Source organism: Lipophrys pholis, assembly GCF_963383615.2.
Source record: "Lipophrys pholis genome assembly, chromosome: 6".
Taxonomy (NCBI): Eukaryota; Metazoa; Chordata; class Actinopteri; order Blenniiformes; family Blenniidae; genus Lipophrys; species Lipophrys pholis.
Window position 1 is genome coordinate 26,836,013 of NC_137629.1, and position 19,126 is coordinate 26,855,138.

Sequence of the window (19,126 nt, forward strand, 5' to 3'; positions counted from 1 at the left end):
AGAGCACAGACTCTCATTGGAGGAGATAAGATCGGTTACTATAGCTTCTGAGAATCCGTTGTGTTCCTTTGGGACGTTTACAAGAGTTATCGCTTCCTGTTTGTTGTCACACATGTCAAGCCGTGTCGATCATGACTGCACAGAGTGAAAGTGACGCCCGACAGGAGGGCGCACGGGGCGGGCAGGGCGACGCGACGACCAGGGCGCTTAAATGTTTTATCTGAAGAATGGCCGCTTTGCTGATAAGAAGAGTGGCGTTTCCTCGCTAGTTTCTGACCTTTTTTAGATTTTTTTTCCTCCCTCGGGAAAACGCTATTTCCATCGTTGAAGGAAAATTAAGGGTTGCTTTTGTTCTCTCCGGGTTCGGCTGCGCGCAATCACAGCCACAGGAGCAGTCAGCGGTGGAGTCGGTGCGCTCTGGCACAAGGCGGCCAGCCTCCTCATCTCTGGGCTCACACAGCAGTCAGCTGTCCTCCGTCCTCCTCATGCCTCCCATCTCCATCTCAAGGTCGTCATCGGTGGGATCAGGAGCAATGGCACCGATATAAACCAACCGGTTTCTGTTCTTCTTTGTTTTACACTTCTTTTTTTTTTTTTTTTACAAACAAACTGAGCGCAGGAAGGAGGGAAATCCGAGAAACACTTCATCTGCAAGTTTGTGTGTGTGTGTGTGTGTCACACTGGAGGGGGGTAGCGATGGCAGTCCCGGTGAAAGCAGCATTGACTCTCCTGGTTCTCACCGTGGCAAGTAAGTAATCCATTTAAATCTTCCACTTTGTGTATGAGACTTTATCCATGCGGGTTGTCCATTGTAAAATGACATTCTCCAAGACTCGTCCATGTCATACATTGTACACATGCATCGGTATTGTTAAAAAGTTTAATCCTTTTTTGCGGGTATCTGAAGTATATACTTAATAATTACTTTTATCTTTAAGTCGTCAGTGTTGCAGAAAAGCAGGCCACTGGTGAGAAGTAGTGGCGTTTCCGTGCGTCAGACACGTGATTTCACAGCACGCCTCAATCGTCTAACTAAGAGTTGGAGGAGAATTAGTTTGTTTTGTGGGGCACAATTTAAATGAAAAAGTTTGTTATTTGTCTCTTTGTCACGATGACCTGTGTTTTAAACAAGACAATCGATGCTTCTGTCACTGCTTCTCAATGCGCAGCAGGACTGTGTTTAAAATGTGGACACTTTTAGGACTTCTTACACAATTATATTTAAAAAAAAAGTGATGTTACTTGCTCTGACTACCGACCTGCAATGTAAGTACATCAATACCCTCACAGTGTGGTTCGAAGTTGACTAAAAGCCATCTTTTTATTTTAGAAGCAGCTGAAGTACGGTCATTTACAGGAACGCTTTCCCTGGAGCTGTCCAGGGTCCTGAAAATGTTCTGCATACAACGCAAAACAGTGCCAACTGTGCCTGCTGACTTAGAGGAGTCAATAGATAAACCATGAACGAATTAATAAACTACACCTAAACTTTGCAGAGGAAACATAGCATCACTCCCATGTGGATTATCCAATTAATCTAATGGCAAGGCATGCAACATGCATGGCTCACTTCTACTACAAAACAATACACAGTGCTCCACATCAACAAACATGAACTGCACAAACTCATTTTATCTGAAAAAAATATATATTTATAGCTTAGTGTAATGCCACACAGAAGTGTCGTGGTGAGCGCTCTCCTCTCATAGTGAGAAAATCCTTGGTTGGAGGCTGGGCTTGGGGCCTTTCTGTGTAGAGTTTGCATGTTCTCATTGCGTGTGCATGAGATTCCTCCTACTATTTCGGTTTCATCCGACTATCCACAATCCAAATAGATGCATTTGAGGTGAACTGGTTAATATTGGGTTGGAAATGTGCCTTTGTGTGTGTGTGTTTATGTGTGATCGTCCCTCTCTATGTGTTTTTCTATGATGTAGTGGCAACTTGTGTGCCCCTACCTTCAGTCGTGATATTTTGCATTGAATCTGCCAAATACTGTTTTAAAAAATGTCTATTTAATACACAAGTAGTGACAATCAGACAGTTCAACTGTTTTATTTCAAAATAAATTTGGGTTACCCTGACAAGTAAAATGAATTATTAATATTATTGTAATTTATTACATTGTGGCAAATGATTGTGAAGCAGCATCAGCCAAGTGTTTATGTGTTATTAAAAGATCATGAACATATCATTTATAAACACATCCTCTCATGCGATTTGTTTATTTTCAACTTGGCTCTGTTTCCAGTCGAGTGACTGTGGTTTTTCTTGCATCTTACAATCTTTCTCCGAGCTGCTGGAGTAAAAGAAACACCCGACCCAGTCAGCTGCTCTGCAGCAATATATCATGTTGTCTACTGCCTGCCTTTATTTCCCCATTTCACTCTCTGTACCACTTCCTGTCTGTTCCTGCAAGACACTTTTTCTGTTTTGCTCTGCACGTCTTTTCCACAGACCCACTTTTGTGCTGTAACTTATCTGACATATTCAGGGCTCCATCACACTTCCCTCTGCTCTCTGTCTCGCTCAGTATCTACTGCATGCTGCAGTGAACGTACTAGCGTGTGCTACAGTTCCCAGTGAAACGTTGTTCACATTAAATGCACATAAAATGCCTTGGAGTGCAAGAGAGGGTCACACACTATCTGTGTTTAGCATGTTGCACGAAATCCCCACACAACCCTGACTCCGATTCTCCCTTGCCCCCGAGAGGGAACTTAACAAGCTGATGAACAGAAAATAAATATGCAGTGCAACATTTTATCCTGGTGGATTTTTCTTTTTTTTTTGTAAAGTTGATATTTCTCACAAGTTTACAAACTGCTTTCTCACAAATGCAAATGTGTCCGGTAAGCAGGGCTCAGCATCGGTGAGTCAATGCTTCATAGTAAACCATTAGTCACTGCATTGACGCACTTGTTTAGATGGACACAGATGTCAATATACTTTGCAAGAATGAGAAGCCGCATCAGGTGACGAGCAAAAAACCCCCAAAACACATAAAACCTTTATTGGCATGTTCTTGAAAATCCTCAAAGTAAAATGGTATTGCAGACACGAGGAAGCGTCTATGGCCGGAACAAAAATATTGTATGATAGTTGGGTTCATCCTCAGAGACAGAAGGACTGCGTCAAGAAGAAAAGTTTGGGGCGAAACAACCATCAGAAGTCCTTCGAGACGCTTAAAGCACAAAACTCTCTCAGGCAGAAGAGCCACTCTGGGCAACGTAAAATATCTTGTTAGGAGTTGACTGTGTGGCTTTGAACGCATATGAATGGCACATGGGTGTTTTTTTTATTTTTTTGTGCGATGGCCGATATTAGACAGTGTACGAAGTAGACGGTTGAAGTTTAAATTGTTTGGGCTTGGAAAGGCCACCTCAGATAGCAACCTCTGAATAATTCACCATCCTAAAAAGAAGCCTACCGGATGCAGTATTTGGATGTTTTTCTCTCTGTGCTCTGCAGATGACACAGGGTATTCAGCCCTCCACATCTCGAACGAGCAGCTTATTTGAGAGATTTTTTTTTTGTGTGTGGTTTTTCTACTCTTTGCGTGTTGCGGTGGTCAATATGCTGATTTTTGTCTGGGAAAACAAGACACAGAATAATCTCTGATTGTATTTGAGTCTCTCTGCATGTAGGATGATGGCATTTTTATTTTAGCTGCAATGAATTATTGAGGTGTGGAGAGTGCAGTGGGGCGGACAGGAGTGTGTATGTGTGTGTGTGCATACATGTGTGATGAGACCTGCTGGTAGACTCCCTAATGTTCCATCTCTGCTTACATCAACCTCATACACATCTCATTTTAGCCTCATGTACTGTTTTAGCATTTACTGTCAGAGCCAGCGCCTTGCGTCACTCCGTACAGGTCTATACTGCACTTCCTCCGCATCTTCCATCCTGCTCAGCAGTCACATGCAGCACAATTGTCTTTTGTGGTTTATTCATTTTTTGTGCTGAATTTATTTTTATACGGTCCCCTTTACACTTTTAAGGCAATGTGACTCCTCTTATTTCTCTAAGCCAGAAATCAGAAGAGTCACCACTTAAGGAACCACACTAAAGACTCATTCCACGATCACGATCTATATGTGGAACCATGTGAACAACAACTATTTAGTTTCCACACAGCAGTCTGTGTTTTATGATTTTAGGCAAAAGCCCTGCTTATGTATACAGTATGTGCTGCTGTGTGGATGTTTCTGGCGAAGACTCATTTCTATTGTTAGATAAGACTTTCACGAACAACCACAATCACCCATTTATCCACCAGATTGCCAGCTATCCACCTATCAAACTATTCATTCATCTGTCCGTCCATCGTTATTCTCACTTCCCAACAGTCCATCTGAGGGTTGTTTTACAAAAGCAATGAAACATTAACTGAGGATATGTTCTAGAATTAATCTCAGTCATCTTTTTCATGCTTATCCAAATGTGATTAACACATCTTCAAATAAAATGATCAACTAACCACATATATACAATTATAATCTTAGAATTTCTTTAATGTTGATGTTTAAAATTGTGTTGGTTCATCCAGTCATTGGGTAAGTTGTGCTTTTAAAATATTGTTTAAATAAAACGGTGAAGAAGTCAAAGCTGTATAGAGGATTGATGGAAGAAGTACTTAAGGTACCAAATCCCTTTGCTGGTTAAAAACACAATAGCCAGAGGAAAACAATTGGTTCATTCTGTTTAAAAAACAATTCTACATCTGTGTACCCAATATCTTGGTGTTACAATGAGTTGCTCTCTGTTGAATCGTTGTTTAATTGCTATCTTGAGGGAGTGAAAAGCAACTGAACAACTGATAGCTGAGCTGAATTTACTCATCCCATGTTGTCATATTTATCAATATTAATCTTTATAGTCTCAATATTACACACAAACAGAAAGTGGTTTACAACTCATGCACACTGCTTGTAACACATAAGCTTTTTTTTTTAAAAATGACAACAGGTATTGAAGATTTGTGTTAGCTGCTTACTGTTGTAGCATTTTTTTCTGACTTTACTCAGATCCACAGCAGGATTTTTTTGTACATGTTCAAGTTTGGACAATTCAGATTTAGACACATGTCAACTGTAAAAGTATTATTTCCATTGTGGTAACAGAATTGAGAAGAATGAAAGGATGATGATCAGCACCTCCAGTCACCAGTTCCAGCTGTCATTGTCACTACTGCTTAACCAATCAGTGCAAGGTGTGAACACATAATGACATTTTGAATGAGCGGGGGATGACTCCTGAATTTATTACATACGTGGATATTAATGAATATGAGAGTAGGTCGATGCCGTCAAGCCAGGTTGGATGATGTGGCAATCAAAACAGCAAAAGTTGACCTGGCCACATTTATTCCATGGACTCTAAAGTGGTGTATTGAAACAAGACTCATTGTGTTATAGGTAGGCATTGTTAAAACAAATAATTACAGAAGAGTTACAATGACGAGAGCTGATGCCAAGATAGCCTAATTTCAATCCTGCCTATAGGTCAGGATTAAAAATCACAGGATTCTTTTCTTCATGCACTCTAAATGTTTGAGCTCATGCAGAGTCAGGGACTTATTTCATTATAGAATGTGTTATACAACAGTTTCAAAAGGTGAATGAACGTTCTCATGGTGAATAGACTGAACGCTGGACTGGTCCAAGGGTGTTGATCCTTTTCCCGGTCATTACTAAGTTTTGTTCAATTCTGCAACAATATAATTTGAAGCTCAGTAACCTACAAACGAGGCTCCTCAAACATTGCTCAATTTCCCTTCATCTATTAGCCAACACCGGTGGAGTTTAACGTGTTTTGCTTTTGGGACGGCTTTAATCCTATTAAGCGGAAAGACAAATGAAACTGGAAAACCTACAATGAGCTCAACAAACAGGATTTTGAAATTTTAAAAACCAGTTGCTTTTATTCGTACCAAGAAGCCATCGCACCACCATGCATCAGTCCACACTCTGAATACATCAAGACAATGAATTGTTGCCGGGCTGTGATCCACATTTATGAGTCACAGTCATTCCCCATGAATCATCAGCATAATATGGCATGATCCAATTTCACTTGATCGGATGATTATACTAATCTGGTAATTGTTTAGTTGCACACACTAATGTTGGCATTGTTTATTTGTGGTGTGTTTGTGTGCGTCTGGTGTCCTCCTCTGCTTGCGTGTGCGTCCTTCACTTCTCTTTGTGTAATCCTGACGGACAGAGCTTTCTGTCTCAGAGCACGTTTGCCCTCCGGGTTTAGAGTCGTGTCAGGGTTGCTCAGACTTTGGACACTCTTCTGCTGTCTCCTCCTCACATGACGGCTCGCTGGAGGTTAATGCACAGTGACCAAGTGCAGGGTACACCTCTCCTCTCTGCTCCTGCCTTCAAAGCGCAGCGTCTCCTACCCTGACACATCTCTCAACACGCTGTTATTTTGAAAAGATATTGATGAGACAGCTGTGTGCATGGCTGCGGACCAGCGCAAGTAAAGTGCCAAAACAGACCATTTTCACTTTTGCCTAAGGCTGGAAACTGTAGAGCTTTGAGATGGCTGGACACGAGTGCATTCCTGATGCCAGGTCAGGAGTGTTTGCACAGCTGCTACAGTATGAATGGTTCCCTAAGATCAATGCAATGTCTCCAGAAACTGATGCCATTCATACACCAGATCTTCTGGTGCAGTGTCTGGTAGGCCTCATCCTGTGATGAGGATGTCTGCCCCTGAACTATGCTGCAGCTAAAGTCATCGTAATCTTCAGTGGGATGTCATTTCAACATCAACGAGTGATCTTCAATGTTCAACAGAATCTGACAATCAAATATCAACAGTTAGAAAGACCAGGATGGGACCCTGCAACCAGGTGGACTGCAGTGTTGTTCCTCATATTTCTTAACTTTCATGTGCTTGTCCCTTTTTGTGTTGTTCGACATGCTTTTGTTTTTCTTCTTCTTGTTCTTCAATATGAACAGTAGCACCTCCGCGTACAGGACATTGTGTGTTCTGTTTGACTTTCACAGATAACTGAAATTACGATTAATTTTAAGGAAGGCCTTTTAAAGAAGGGTGATTATGGTGCTTTGGGCAACGATTTACACAGTATTGACCTCTTATGTAATCCACCACTTTCTGTCGCTTTCTAGTTTAAACTGTCTGAGGCATTACCAGCAGTCATGTCAATAATTTTTTTGAGACACAAAAGATTTCACAAAAGCTCTGCAAAACAAACTCAAACAAGGCATGAATACCAAGCATGAACAATATTTTATGAGCATTTGTATTGTTAAATATTCATTTTGTCTGCAGACTTTAATTTATGTGAATTTCCAGAAAATGGCCTTATTGAGGGATTTAAAGTTTTTAACTGCAAGTTGTTAAGCAGACTCCTTCACAGTCGGTTTTAATTGAAAGCTTTGATCATAGAGATTTAGCTTTTTGAATAATGACTGGAAGGTTGTTTTTTTTTTTTAATGCATCACGGTCTGGCAGAGTGTCATTGCTTTGAAGCGCTCACTGTCACTGAAGCTCCCTGACCCAGTCAGACATTGTTCTCTGTTGATTACATGGTTGAAATCAGCCCGGAGGTATCTTTTCCATCTCCCTCTCTCTGGATTTTCATGTCTATTAAACATGAGCCCCCATTGTCATATGAACTGCATATTACATGCACTGTAAACATGCAATACGCAGCATGCTGTATAGGTGATTACAGGCCTGGAGAGCAAATAGCTACATGTGTGTTTCTGTCTGTGTCTGTGCGTTGGACCGTCAATAATTACAATATTACGTATAATTTACTTTACCTCTTTTCCTCTTGTGCACTAACACGTACGAGTGCATTACTTCCATTGCTCTCATTGCACACAAAATACATCTGAGGACAGGCAACATGCTGCATCACTGCAGCAGCTAATTGGTGAGAAAGCACAGCACGACATTTAAACATCGCTTCACCAACTTGACCCTGGGCATGTGTGCATATTTTCTATGTTTTTGTATACATATGTGTTTTATACGTAACTTCAAATGACAATTTAATGTATGCTGAACAAGAAGTTATCTGAAATAACTCCAAAGTTTCGATTTCTTTTAAATGTAACTTTAATATAGTTTACACAATATCACACTAGGTAACAGTGGGGATACAGTATATACAGTACAGTACATATACAGTACATATACAGTACATGTTTTCATAATGGCTGTTTGTATGAAAAGGTCACTCCAAGAAAGCTATTTCAAGCTTTTGTGTTTATTCACCACAAACACACTGATAGCAGGGTTGTCAAGAAATCCTTGAGTGCAACACACAAACAGGCATCTGGACGACAACACACTGAACTCTTTTTACCTCCTTTATTGGAAAACCATAACAAAACACACATCTGATCATTTCCAAGAACAAAGCATCTCATGATGAAGCTGAACTCTGCTTTACATCAAATTTAAGATTTTTAAAATGTTGCACTGGCTGGTGTTCACGCACGCACGCACGCACGCACGCACGCACGCACGCACGCACGCACGCACGCACGCACGCACGCACGCACGCACGCGTAGCTGCAGGTCACACACTTGTTTATTTACATAATATTACAGTGCTCCAGTGGTACAATTGGTTAGAGTGCAGTACTTATAAGTAACTCAATACATTAAAGAACATGAGGCTCATATCTGAGCATCATCTCAATATCCACTCCACCGAGATGATGACATTAGGAAAGTCAATGTTTTTTTTTTTAGGCAGTTGTGGAGTTTGACATTTTGGCAAGTCATCCAAGAATAATATTACATAATGGCCAGGGGACATCTTTGCCTTATGAAACAGAATAAGTTTGAGTAACCTTGCGACACAGGGGATGTATTTGTACTTTATGTGGGGAAAAGAAAAATTGTATAACAGAAAACTTCACTAGAAGCTCAGTAATATGTATCATGGTTAATATCTGTTTAATCATATGAATAAAAATGTTTGCAATGAGAGCGAGGAATTGAAACAAGACTACACATTCTGTTGTCTACTATTACTATGAATATTCATTGTTAATATTGGATTGTGCTGACATTTCTCTGAGACACTCACAGCTGTCTGAAATTCCCAGCGCCTCTGACCCAGAATTATAGTTACTGTAGCCCGACTCTAATGGTTTTTAAGCATTAATGTGACAATATGTTGCCAGACAGAGTGGAACCAGGAGGGACTTAAAGTGATCTCTTTTCTGTGTGTATTGTTGTGTGTGTGTTTGTGTGCAGCTGCCCTGTGTGCGGAGGTGGAGGAGAGGCTGGTTGGTCACCTGTTGTCACCTGAGCGCTACAATAAGCTGATCAGACCAGCTGTTAACAACAGCCAACAGGTCACCATTTACATCCAGGTGTCTCTGGCTCAGCTGATCAATGTGGTAAGAAAACACACACACACCGGCACGCCAACTCCGACGTCCATATGCTGTTATTGTGCTGCCATATTGTACTGATTTCAGCTGATTCAAGAGTGCAGTTGGCTGCTTTTTAGGAGGAGAATGTTGAGCTGCTGGTTATATGTACAAATGCTTTGCCTGTCTGTGTTTCAGAATGAAAGAGAGCAGATCATGACCACCAACTGTTGGCTCACTCAGGTTTGTGTCCATTTAACCGTGTCCGTGGTGCCTTTTGTCCCTGGAAGCCGCCCAGAAAAGTGGTGGACTCTTTTCTGACTTCTGATTTAACGTTTCACTAAAGGCAGGAGGTTATGTTCACTGTCACTGACATAGAGAAATAGTAGTCTTCAAAGTAAAACGTATGAACAGAATATAAAAAATGTGCAATTTGATGGTTGTGTCAATTAATGTTACTCATTTGATAAACCGGGTCATTTCAAAGATCAGGTGTGACATATATACATTCAAACACACAGGTAGAAAATCAATTGTATTTACAACTGTGATGGTGCAGCCATCTGAAGAAAGTTTAAAGTAGTCATAAAAACATGAACTGAAATTGGTAAATTATTGTTTTTTTCATGCCTGTTTGTCGTTGCCGTTATACATTGCATTTGCAGTCTTTATTTATTCTGTGTTCTTTCTCCCATAAAGGTTTGGAATGACTACAGATTAATGTGGGATCCTGAAGAGTACGAGGGAATTAAGAAAATTCGACTACCGTCACAACACATCTGGCTACCAGACATTGTCCTCTATAACAAGTATGTCTGGTTTCCGATAGACACAGTGTGTATAAGTGTGTTTTTAAAACTAAGTGATGAAAATATATAAAGCAATGGAAATATTGAGCAAATTTATCATAGTAACCCTCTATTTCCCTAAGAGGTTTCTCAGTATATCCTCTTACACCTTTAATCCTCTTATATCAACTTTTTGACCACGTTTCATTTGGAATAATGAATAAAATGACATATAAAAAGTTTTATCGAGAGTGTTTGCAGAAAGTCTAATCATTATAAGTGTTCGGTTTAACATTGGCTAAAGAACATATTTATTACTAGAAAACAAGAAATTAGAAAACAAATTAAAGAATAACAGACTTTATGTAAACAAAATAGCTTGATATCATTTTATGTTTATTTCCCTAAAACTTGAATCCGGTCAAGCAAAAAGTGAATGATGAAAAAAAACTGATGCAAGACATTTGAAATAGAACTTATTAAATCAACTCCAAAACATTATGCAAGTGTATCAACAACAGCTGATGAAAAAAAAAGAAAAAAAGGGAAGCTGCAGTGAGCAGATGACGCAAAATTGAATACTCTTGAAACACGACTGTCATTTAACGTAAACAAACTATACTTATCCAAATTACAATACTCAGTGATCCAAAGACACTTACAAGACAATAGCATTGCAAAAATAACTAAACAAAACCCTCCAATATGATGCAGTGACGCAGGCACGGTCAAAAGTATTCCACCCCAGCTCACATATCCAGCATATGAAACCCAGCTGGTTCTAGATACACACGAAGGGTTTTCATACCTTCTGAACACCTAAACGAACGTATCAGTTCATTGAACTTGCATAAAAATGCAAAAGCAAAGAGCATAAATGTTTGTTCAATTCGCACACGGTTCTGCTGATCCTACACGGGTAACAGAATAGCCGCTGGGGACCGAAGCTAGGGTACACCCTGGAGAGGTCACCAGGTTTAAACACAGAGACAGACTCACACACAGTCACACACCTACTTTTAGATTAAATTAGATTGGCCAGCTCATCTGAGGCACACTTTGGGTCCGTGGGAGGAAACTGAAGTGCTTGAAGAAAAACCCATACATGCACAGACAGAACCTGCAAACCTGACACAGAAAAAAAAAAAGCCGCCAGTGGGAAAAAAAGCAATTTAAGAGCATGAAGCTTCTCCACCACCGTACATTAATGCATCAGTGCATGCTGATGTTGAACAACCGCACAATCTCATTGTCTATAGCTGCAGTTCTGAACAAAATAATGATGCAAGGATATTTTGCGTGCCTATATTCTGTTATATTGAAAATGTAAAAACTGCCTGTGGCTGACATTTACATATTATCTCAATGCTGTGAAAAGTGTAGTTAGGAAGGAAACAGTGCCAGAGCCTGTGTTTATCTCACCTGATGTTTTATCCTGCAGGTCTGAAACTCCGTCCATCTGCTGCTTTCTACTGTGACATTAGCTCATTTTTTTTATCCTTAACATGTGGAAAGTAACTTCATCTGGAAGTAGTTTAGTTGTATCGCGTCCTAGTGAAAATTGCATGGTTTGCAGAATTTTCAACACTCTAATAAATTCGATTTGGACTGTTGGAATACAGTGAAGTACCCAGAGAAAACCCACACATGAACAGGCAGAACATGCAAACTCCACACAAATAGGCCCTAACACGACTTGGACTGTGAATTTTGCTGTGAGGTGACAAGACTAACCACTACACCACCGTGCAGCCCCCTGCAGAGACCATGCTCTATGAATGAAACAAATCAGTTGAACAAGAGTAGATCTGATTGTTTTCTCATTGACTGGCTCCAGGAACAAATGTTAAAGAGGGCCCGACAGCCTCACAAGTTGTTTGTACTCGTAGCGTTTGTGTTTTGGTCAGCAGTTAGCCCGGAGTTTACCGGGCATACTGGCATTAATCTTTAATGAACACAAATTGTTGGTCAGCTAAAGAAGACATGAAAAGCATAGTGGCTCCAGAAGGCGAACGGATAGGAAATGATCAGCACTTCAGGTCGAGGTCTGGCACTAAAGTCTGGCAGACCAGAGGTCAGGGGAAGCAGGTGGGGCCTCTGCATTTTTAATTAGTCTGCATTTACACGGCAGCCCCAGAGCATTAGAGACCAAGTGTGATGGTTGGATTCCTGACTTGCTTTATAATTGATAGGCCACTTATTCATAATGCATCCCCTGCAGCCTTTGGTGGGATGAGAGAAAAAGTCTGGATCAGCAGATTTGAGTTGTGGGGGGCCGTTGTTGTCATATTGCTGGTTTGTGTCCCAAGCTAGGCTATAATTTGGACACTGCTGCATGTGTCACCTCTGCAAACAGACGGTCGCAGATCATTTTCTCACACACAGTTAGGAAATAAAATCTCATTTCAGTCATATCAGACGTGGGGGGGCAAAATCACAATTGTTACTCAGTTCCTTTGGAGAACTTCCTCAAAGAGGAGAACATGCCATTTTGTATAAAGTCCAACTACATAAAACATCAGAATACACTGCTCCTCATTCTCTTTTTCCGACCTACATACATGTAAATAGTTTTTCTGAGAATTGATTTAATCAGACATATCGACTGGTCACTTTTATTCACTAGTCTTGGCAGAGCTCAGTGTCACCTGGTTACTGGGGAGGAACGTTCCAATATATTCCCTGTAATGTATTCTGGGCTTGCCTTGGGGTTTTTCTCTATGGTGGATATCTCTTGAATACCTATAAGTAAGTGTCCAGGGGAATTGTCATTGAAGGCTTGAATCATTTTGCTTTGTAGTACTATACCAGTCCCCTCAACCTGCTGCCTCATTTGTTTTGAAATTCATGCATCTGCTTTATCATGCTGTATGTGTTTGAATGGCTGATTTGCTTTTGAAACACAAACTATTTGAGAGCCTTGTAATAATTTTTTCCTTTGTTCTTCTCTGCTATTCTCCCTCAGTGCTGATGGCACCTACGAAGTGTCTTTCTACTCCAACGCTGTGGTTTCCAACAATGGAGAGGTTGCCTGGCTCCCACCGGCGATCTACAAGTCGGCTTGCAAAATTGAAGTCCGCGATTTCCCCTTCGACCAGCAGAACTGCACGCTCAAGTTTCGCTCTTGGACCTACGACCACACAGAGATCGATCTTATCCTCCTCAGTGATTTTGCTTCTCGTGATGACTTCAAACCCAGCGGTGAGTGGGACATCGTTTCACTGCCTGGACGAAAGAATGAAGACCCTAATGATATCAGATACCTGGATATCACCTATGACTTCATTATCAAAAGGAAACCTCTGTTCTACACCATCAACCTGATCATCCCCTGCATCCTGATCACATCATTAGCTATTCTGGTCTTCTACCTCCCATCAGATTGTGGTGAGAAGATGACTCTTTGTATCTCGGTCCTTCTGGCCCTGACTGTGTTTTTACTCCTGATCTCAAAGATTGTCCCGCCCACATCTTTAGCAGTGCCTCTGATTGGGAAATACCTGATGTTCTCGATGGTGCTGGTGACCTTCTCCATCGTCACCAGCGTTTGCGTTCTCAATGTGCACCATCGGTCCCCCAGTACTCACACCATGCCAGCTTGGGTCAAACGTGTTTTCTTGTACCGACTCCCCTCATTCCTCTTCATGCGGAGACCCGGTAGCTCCAACATTCGTGAGAAGTTTCGGAAAAAACACCAAAAGCAGAAGTACTCTGATCAGAAACGGTGCGGGGCGGACGGCGGGACGGGAAACCCCGCCGGGATGGCAGATTCCTCCTCGTCCTTTTACGTCAACGAGGACTCGGCCAAACGCTACGGCTGGAAGATCAGTGACTTGTCGGAGAACACCGATTTCAGGAAGAGGATGACGCTCAAGAGCAACATCGACGTGGAGGACGCGGTGGATGGAGTCCGCTACATCGCCGAGAAGATGAAGAGTGAGGATGACGATGAGGGGGTAGGTGATTTGCGAAAAAGTATTGACACAAGCGTGGATGCCATGAGAAATATTCAGATACAGATTTAGAAAAGTGTATTGATCCCAATAGGCCGATGGAGTTTCAGCTTACTGCCTGTCAGCACACAGGCAAAACACAGGCAGCTCAACCTATATCGATAATCTGACAGATAATCTAGCTGTGGATGATCATGGAACACACTTTCACAATGCTGAGTTCAAGAGAAAAAAACAAAACTATTCATGGGCAGAATTTAACATCTGACTTATCTTTGTCTCTGCAGATCGTCGAGGACTGGAAATATGTGGCGATGGTGATCGACCGTCTCTTTTTGTGGATCTTTGTGTGCGTCTGTGTTGTCGGGACAATGGGCCTCTTCATGCAGCCTCTTTTCCAGAGTTACAACACCCCCATTGTTGAAGACATGGAGCATAACTGAAAACCCAACTTTGATGTTAATACGACCCAGAAATGAACGTTTGATCTGCCCCTTCCAGAAAGAGCTCTGTTAACATTTCAACACCTTGTACATCGGCCCCTCACCACACCCCGGCTAGGAAACCATGAAGATGCACTTTAACCTTCCTCCATCACCTCCCCCTCCCCCGCCATCCGATACCATGGTCATCAGAAATTCACAGAGGAAGCAGGACATATTAAGTCTCCAAATCTGTAAATCTCTTGGAAGAAAAATATACATTTTAAATTTATAATCCAAAGTCATTTAATCACGAATTACTAATCAACACTATTTTGTATAAACTCGGAGGAAACAAAATGCAAAAATATAAGAACAACACTCAAGTTTTAATGAACGCTATATTTTTTTTAACTCAAACTGCGATGTTATATAACTTTTAAGCCACGGTATTCTCAGTTGGCTTGCAGATCTCCAACAACCAACAGCAACTCAGGACCTGATTTTGATTTCGCTTTGCTATTTTCCGCCATCTGTTTTCCAGGCATCAGTGAGGGCTGGCATGCAAACAACATTGCCCAGGTTGTTGTTTTAAATGTGCTTATGTTGAGTCCGAAACCACAGAATCTCACAAACAGACTCATTGTGCAGACATGTTGCAAACATGAGGAGAAGAAGATGAATCCTTTCTGTGTATGCAAACTTTGCATACACAGAAAGAAAGATCACTCCCCCTCCGTCCTGTTGCCAATACACACACTGTAAGAATTCATGATGCTTGCCTTGGAAAATAAAACTGAGAGGGGGACAGAGATCACTGCTGGGCTCCTTAAATAGATGGATTAGGTTTGTGGGATTCCCCAGCCTGATTTCTACCTTCTCACAGCTCACCGTGTGGACTCTGATGTGACATGATTGACTCATTATATCTGTGACAAACTGCTGTTGTGATGTTCGAAATAGGAACGTGTGTCGAATCAAGGCTGAACACTACAAAAGTGCTATAAACTACATCAGCGGCCAGAAGGCTGCTGCTGCTGCTGCTGCTGCTGCTCACTGTGCTTCTCCTAAAGGTTCAGTCTACAGGTTTCATTCAAACTTTTTGTCAACATTCATCGAGCTTTTCAGCATCTTTCACCAAGGAAACCAGCAGCAATAATAGTATTTTATACACACTAGCCTTGGAAAAATCAACCAAACAACCTGTGTCTGCACCTGCATTTTCTTCTCTCCTATTGTATTTGTTATTATGGCGATCTGAGACATTACTTGAATTTGTGTCCAATTATAATTTTTTGGGGGGATATTATAACTTGTCACCAGTCAAAATACACTGTCACTGTTGCTAACAGTAGCCATGGGAAAAGTGTACTGTAATCCTGCATCAATGATTTATTTTGTCTTTGTTTCATCAGTTGATGGAGCAGCAATATGCAGCTTTTTTATTTTTTATTTTCCGCTGGCTTGTCGTGTTGCGTGACTTGTTGAGTTTTGGTTTACGGGAAGACCTGGATATCTTGCTAAACAGATCAATAAACTGAAGTGAAACCAAGGAACAATGATGTTGACCCTATCCTGCGATCTTTTTTCCAACATCCTAAATCCATCTCGGTTTCTTCCATAATTTCTTATGAGGTATTTACCTTCTGATCTCAGCCTCTTCAGCAGCTTTTCCTGTGTTTGATGGACTGTGACTGATTCTTGGACTCAGTCAGTGATTTTCAAGAAATATTTGGCGCAAAGATTTTGCAGTACGTGGATGTGCTTGTGTGTGTTTGTGTATACTAAGACATTGCTAGGAACAGAAATCTGTTCCCATTCTCACATTATGATAACGAGTCAGAAAGCAAGATTTAGCGGAAGACATACTTTATGGTTTGACTGAAGTTGGAGTTCAAGGGTCAGGATCAGGCTAGTAAAATAGGTCTACAGGAAATGATCGTAAGGTAAATAAAGATTTATTGACAAAAGGTAAAATAACTAAATAAATATTTGAGTCTGTTTATGTGGTCTTATAGTTCTGTTTAGTGGGGCCTGAAAAAAGTAAGGCAACACATACCTGACCTACTTTGAGGGGTCCAAAATCCAAGGCTCCACATGGGTAATTTTCTTTGGGATGACGTTTGGTTTTAGGACTATGGTTAGTGTCCAAATTAGGATTAGACACACAATTGTGAGCTGGACTGTCTATGTGGTAAATTAAACCCAATGAGTGTAGTGTACTAACAGTCCTCAAAATCAGTTATACTGTATGTTTTAGAATTAAAATGTGATCTAAACAAAATGGTTTTCATTCAATTAAAGTCAGGGTGAGTGCACACAGCTGTGCTGGTGAAGGTTAAGATAATAAGCCAGGAGAGACATTTTCTCCATTGGAAGTCGATTGGAAGACACACAACAATCGTAGTGCATTAATGAGTATGGTCAGGGTGAAATTTTAGGCAGCTGATTTCAGGTTCATTAAACAGAGTCTTGTATCTACAGGGCTCACAGCATCACCTTCTTTTAGCTTAAGATGGCAGTGAGGCTGTTTGCCAGCTGACATGACATCACAGCTCGTAAATGAACGCACACACGCCCACAATAATAAAGCTGTGAAACGCTGTTTTAGAGGGGTCATAATATACAACTTTTCAACACTTTCACATGGGTCTCATTGGTCTTAAATGTTGTATTCAATGTTTATTTCCCCAAATCCAGCTTTTCCTTGATTTTCCTCCTTTTAAATATTGGATCATAGGAGCTACATTCCGAATATGCTGCGTCTGTGTGCGCTGGACTGGCTCCGCCCACACATTTCCCATCTTGAGAGGAAGAGGAAGTACTTGTCTTGGTGCCATGTGCCAGAGCTGAGCTGTCTAATTGTGGGAGGGTCAAAGGGAGGGACTACCTTGATTGGGATTGGCTAAACCCCCGATGACACGATATAGGGTTTGAGTTCTGATTCGCTCGTTGGAGCAACACACTTTTTGAAAATTGGAACAAGCCAGGAGGGAGATGACAGATTTTCTTCACTTCTGGGGCGTCATTCCAGGTATTGAGACGCATATGCTGTTGGAAAACCATTAGAAAGTGGATTTTGCATAATATGACCTCTTTAAAGTCTTACCCTGATAGTGACATAACTTCTGCTTGCTGAGGTATGGCAATGTCCCACTGAAAATCTAATGTTTGTAGATTTCATGTAAATTTATCTACTACTAGTCTGCCCCTCAAATTTACCTCGGAACACTTTCTGAAATGTAATGATTCATGGTACAATGATCCTACCATTCTCTCCACAGTGTTACACACTGTTATAGTTAAACTCCCTGACCCAGATCTAAAGCTTAACCTTCACGCAGCTCTCCGTGAAAACCAGCTCAACAATAGTCTAAAATTATACAAACATAGAAGAGACACACATATGTAAGATGACACACAGTGACATAATCCTACACATGTAGTGACAGCCGTTGAATTAGACTGGGATCAGCAATTATAGCTCATACTTGCAACCCCATCCTCCCCTCCTGTGGGACGTAAATTAGATTCTTGACATCTGCATCAATTTCCATTAGGAGAGTGGCAATGGGGGGTTTGAGGGATGAGGTGTTGATGTTGTTGATGTTCCGAAGGGCTGCAGAGAGGGGGACAAATTTCATATTTTTTCTGAGGATGTCTTTTTTTTTTTTTCCTGATATTCACATCATCTGTAGCCCACAGCTGTTTTTTTCTGGTGTCTGATGCCTTATTTATTTTTTTCTGTTTTCTTGTGTCGTTGTGTTGTTCTGTTTTGGTGCCCAAATGTCAAAAGTCCAACTTGCCCATGTTTTGAGGTCACGGCTGCTGTTCACATCTGTGCTGGTCTCAGCAGAGAAAAGCCTCCCATGAGTGAAAACAAATTATTTCTCATGAATGGACTTGTTCAGAAATTGCAGGCATAACTCACATCACATCCTGTTTTTATACAGAGTGCTTGGCAATGCGAGGCCTGACACCGAGGTCATTAGGAGTTGATTGGATGTTGGGCTGTCAGTGATATTTCCCTTCTGCAGAACAGGGCCGTAAAAATAAAAAGCAAACTTAGAAATTAAAATGACAATTATGATTCAAGAGTTTTTGTAACATTACTCGAGCCCATGTTTTAAGGCTCACAAATGAGAAGACAAACTGAGAAGTGAAATGTTTGTGTCTCTATGTTTTAATGCCGTGTTTGTGAGAGGAGATGCGGCAGTTTAGGAATACACCATATGTTTAACCAGGTTGTGATTGTTGTGCGAAAAATTTCCCCAAAACACAGAAAATTGACTTTCATTTAAAAAAAACAAAACAAAACAAACAAAAGCCTGTAAACATTGAGGATTTTTGATTGCACTGTTGGGAAATATTCTGTTGTGGCTAACGTGTAGCAGATTTCAGCAGCACACAGATTAAACCAACCTGTCTCTCTGGATTCACAGTTTAGAATCAGTACACAACTCAAAGTCTTAGATACCACAATGCTGTGTGTGTGTGTGCGTGTGTGCGTGCGTGCGTGCGTGCGTGCGTGCGTGCGTGCGTGTGTGCGTGCGTGCGTGTGTGTGTGTCCTCTGAAGATGGTAGAA

General features: G+C 41.1%; 1 protein-coding gene across 1 annotated transcript; it reads left to right on the forward strand.

Annotated features, from left to right (window-relative positions):
- LOC308110796 (neuronal acetylcholine receptor subunit beta-2-like) lies at window positions 1-16,101 on the forward strand. Its single transcript, XM_080465377.1, has 6 exons — window positions 1-748; window positions 9,259-9,404; window positions 9,576-9,620; window positions 10,077-10,186; window positions 13,131-14,121; window positions 14,406-16,101. The coding sequence occupies exons 1-6, from the start codon at window positions 697-699 to the stop codon at window positions 14,559-14,561; spliced, it is 1,500 nt and encodes a 499-aa protein (XP_080321503.1). The 5' UTR covers window positions 1-696; the 3' UTR covers window positions 14,562-16,101.
- The last annotated feature ends 3,025 nt before the right edge of the window (window positions 16,102-19,126 follow it).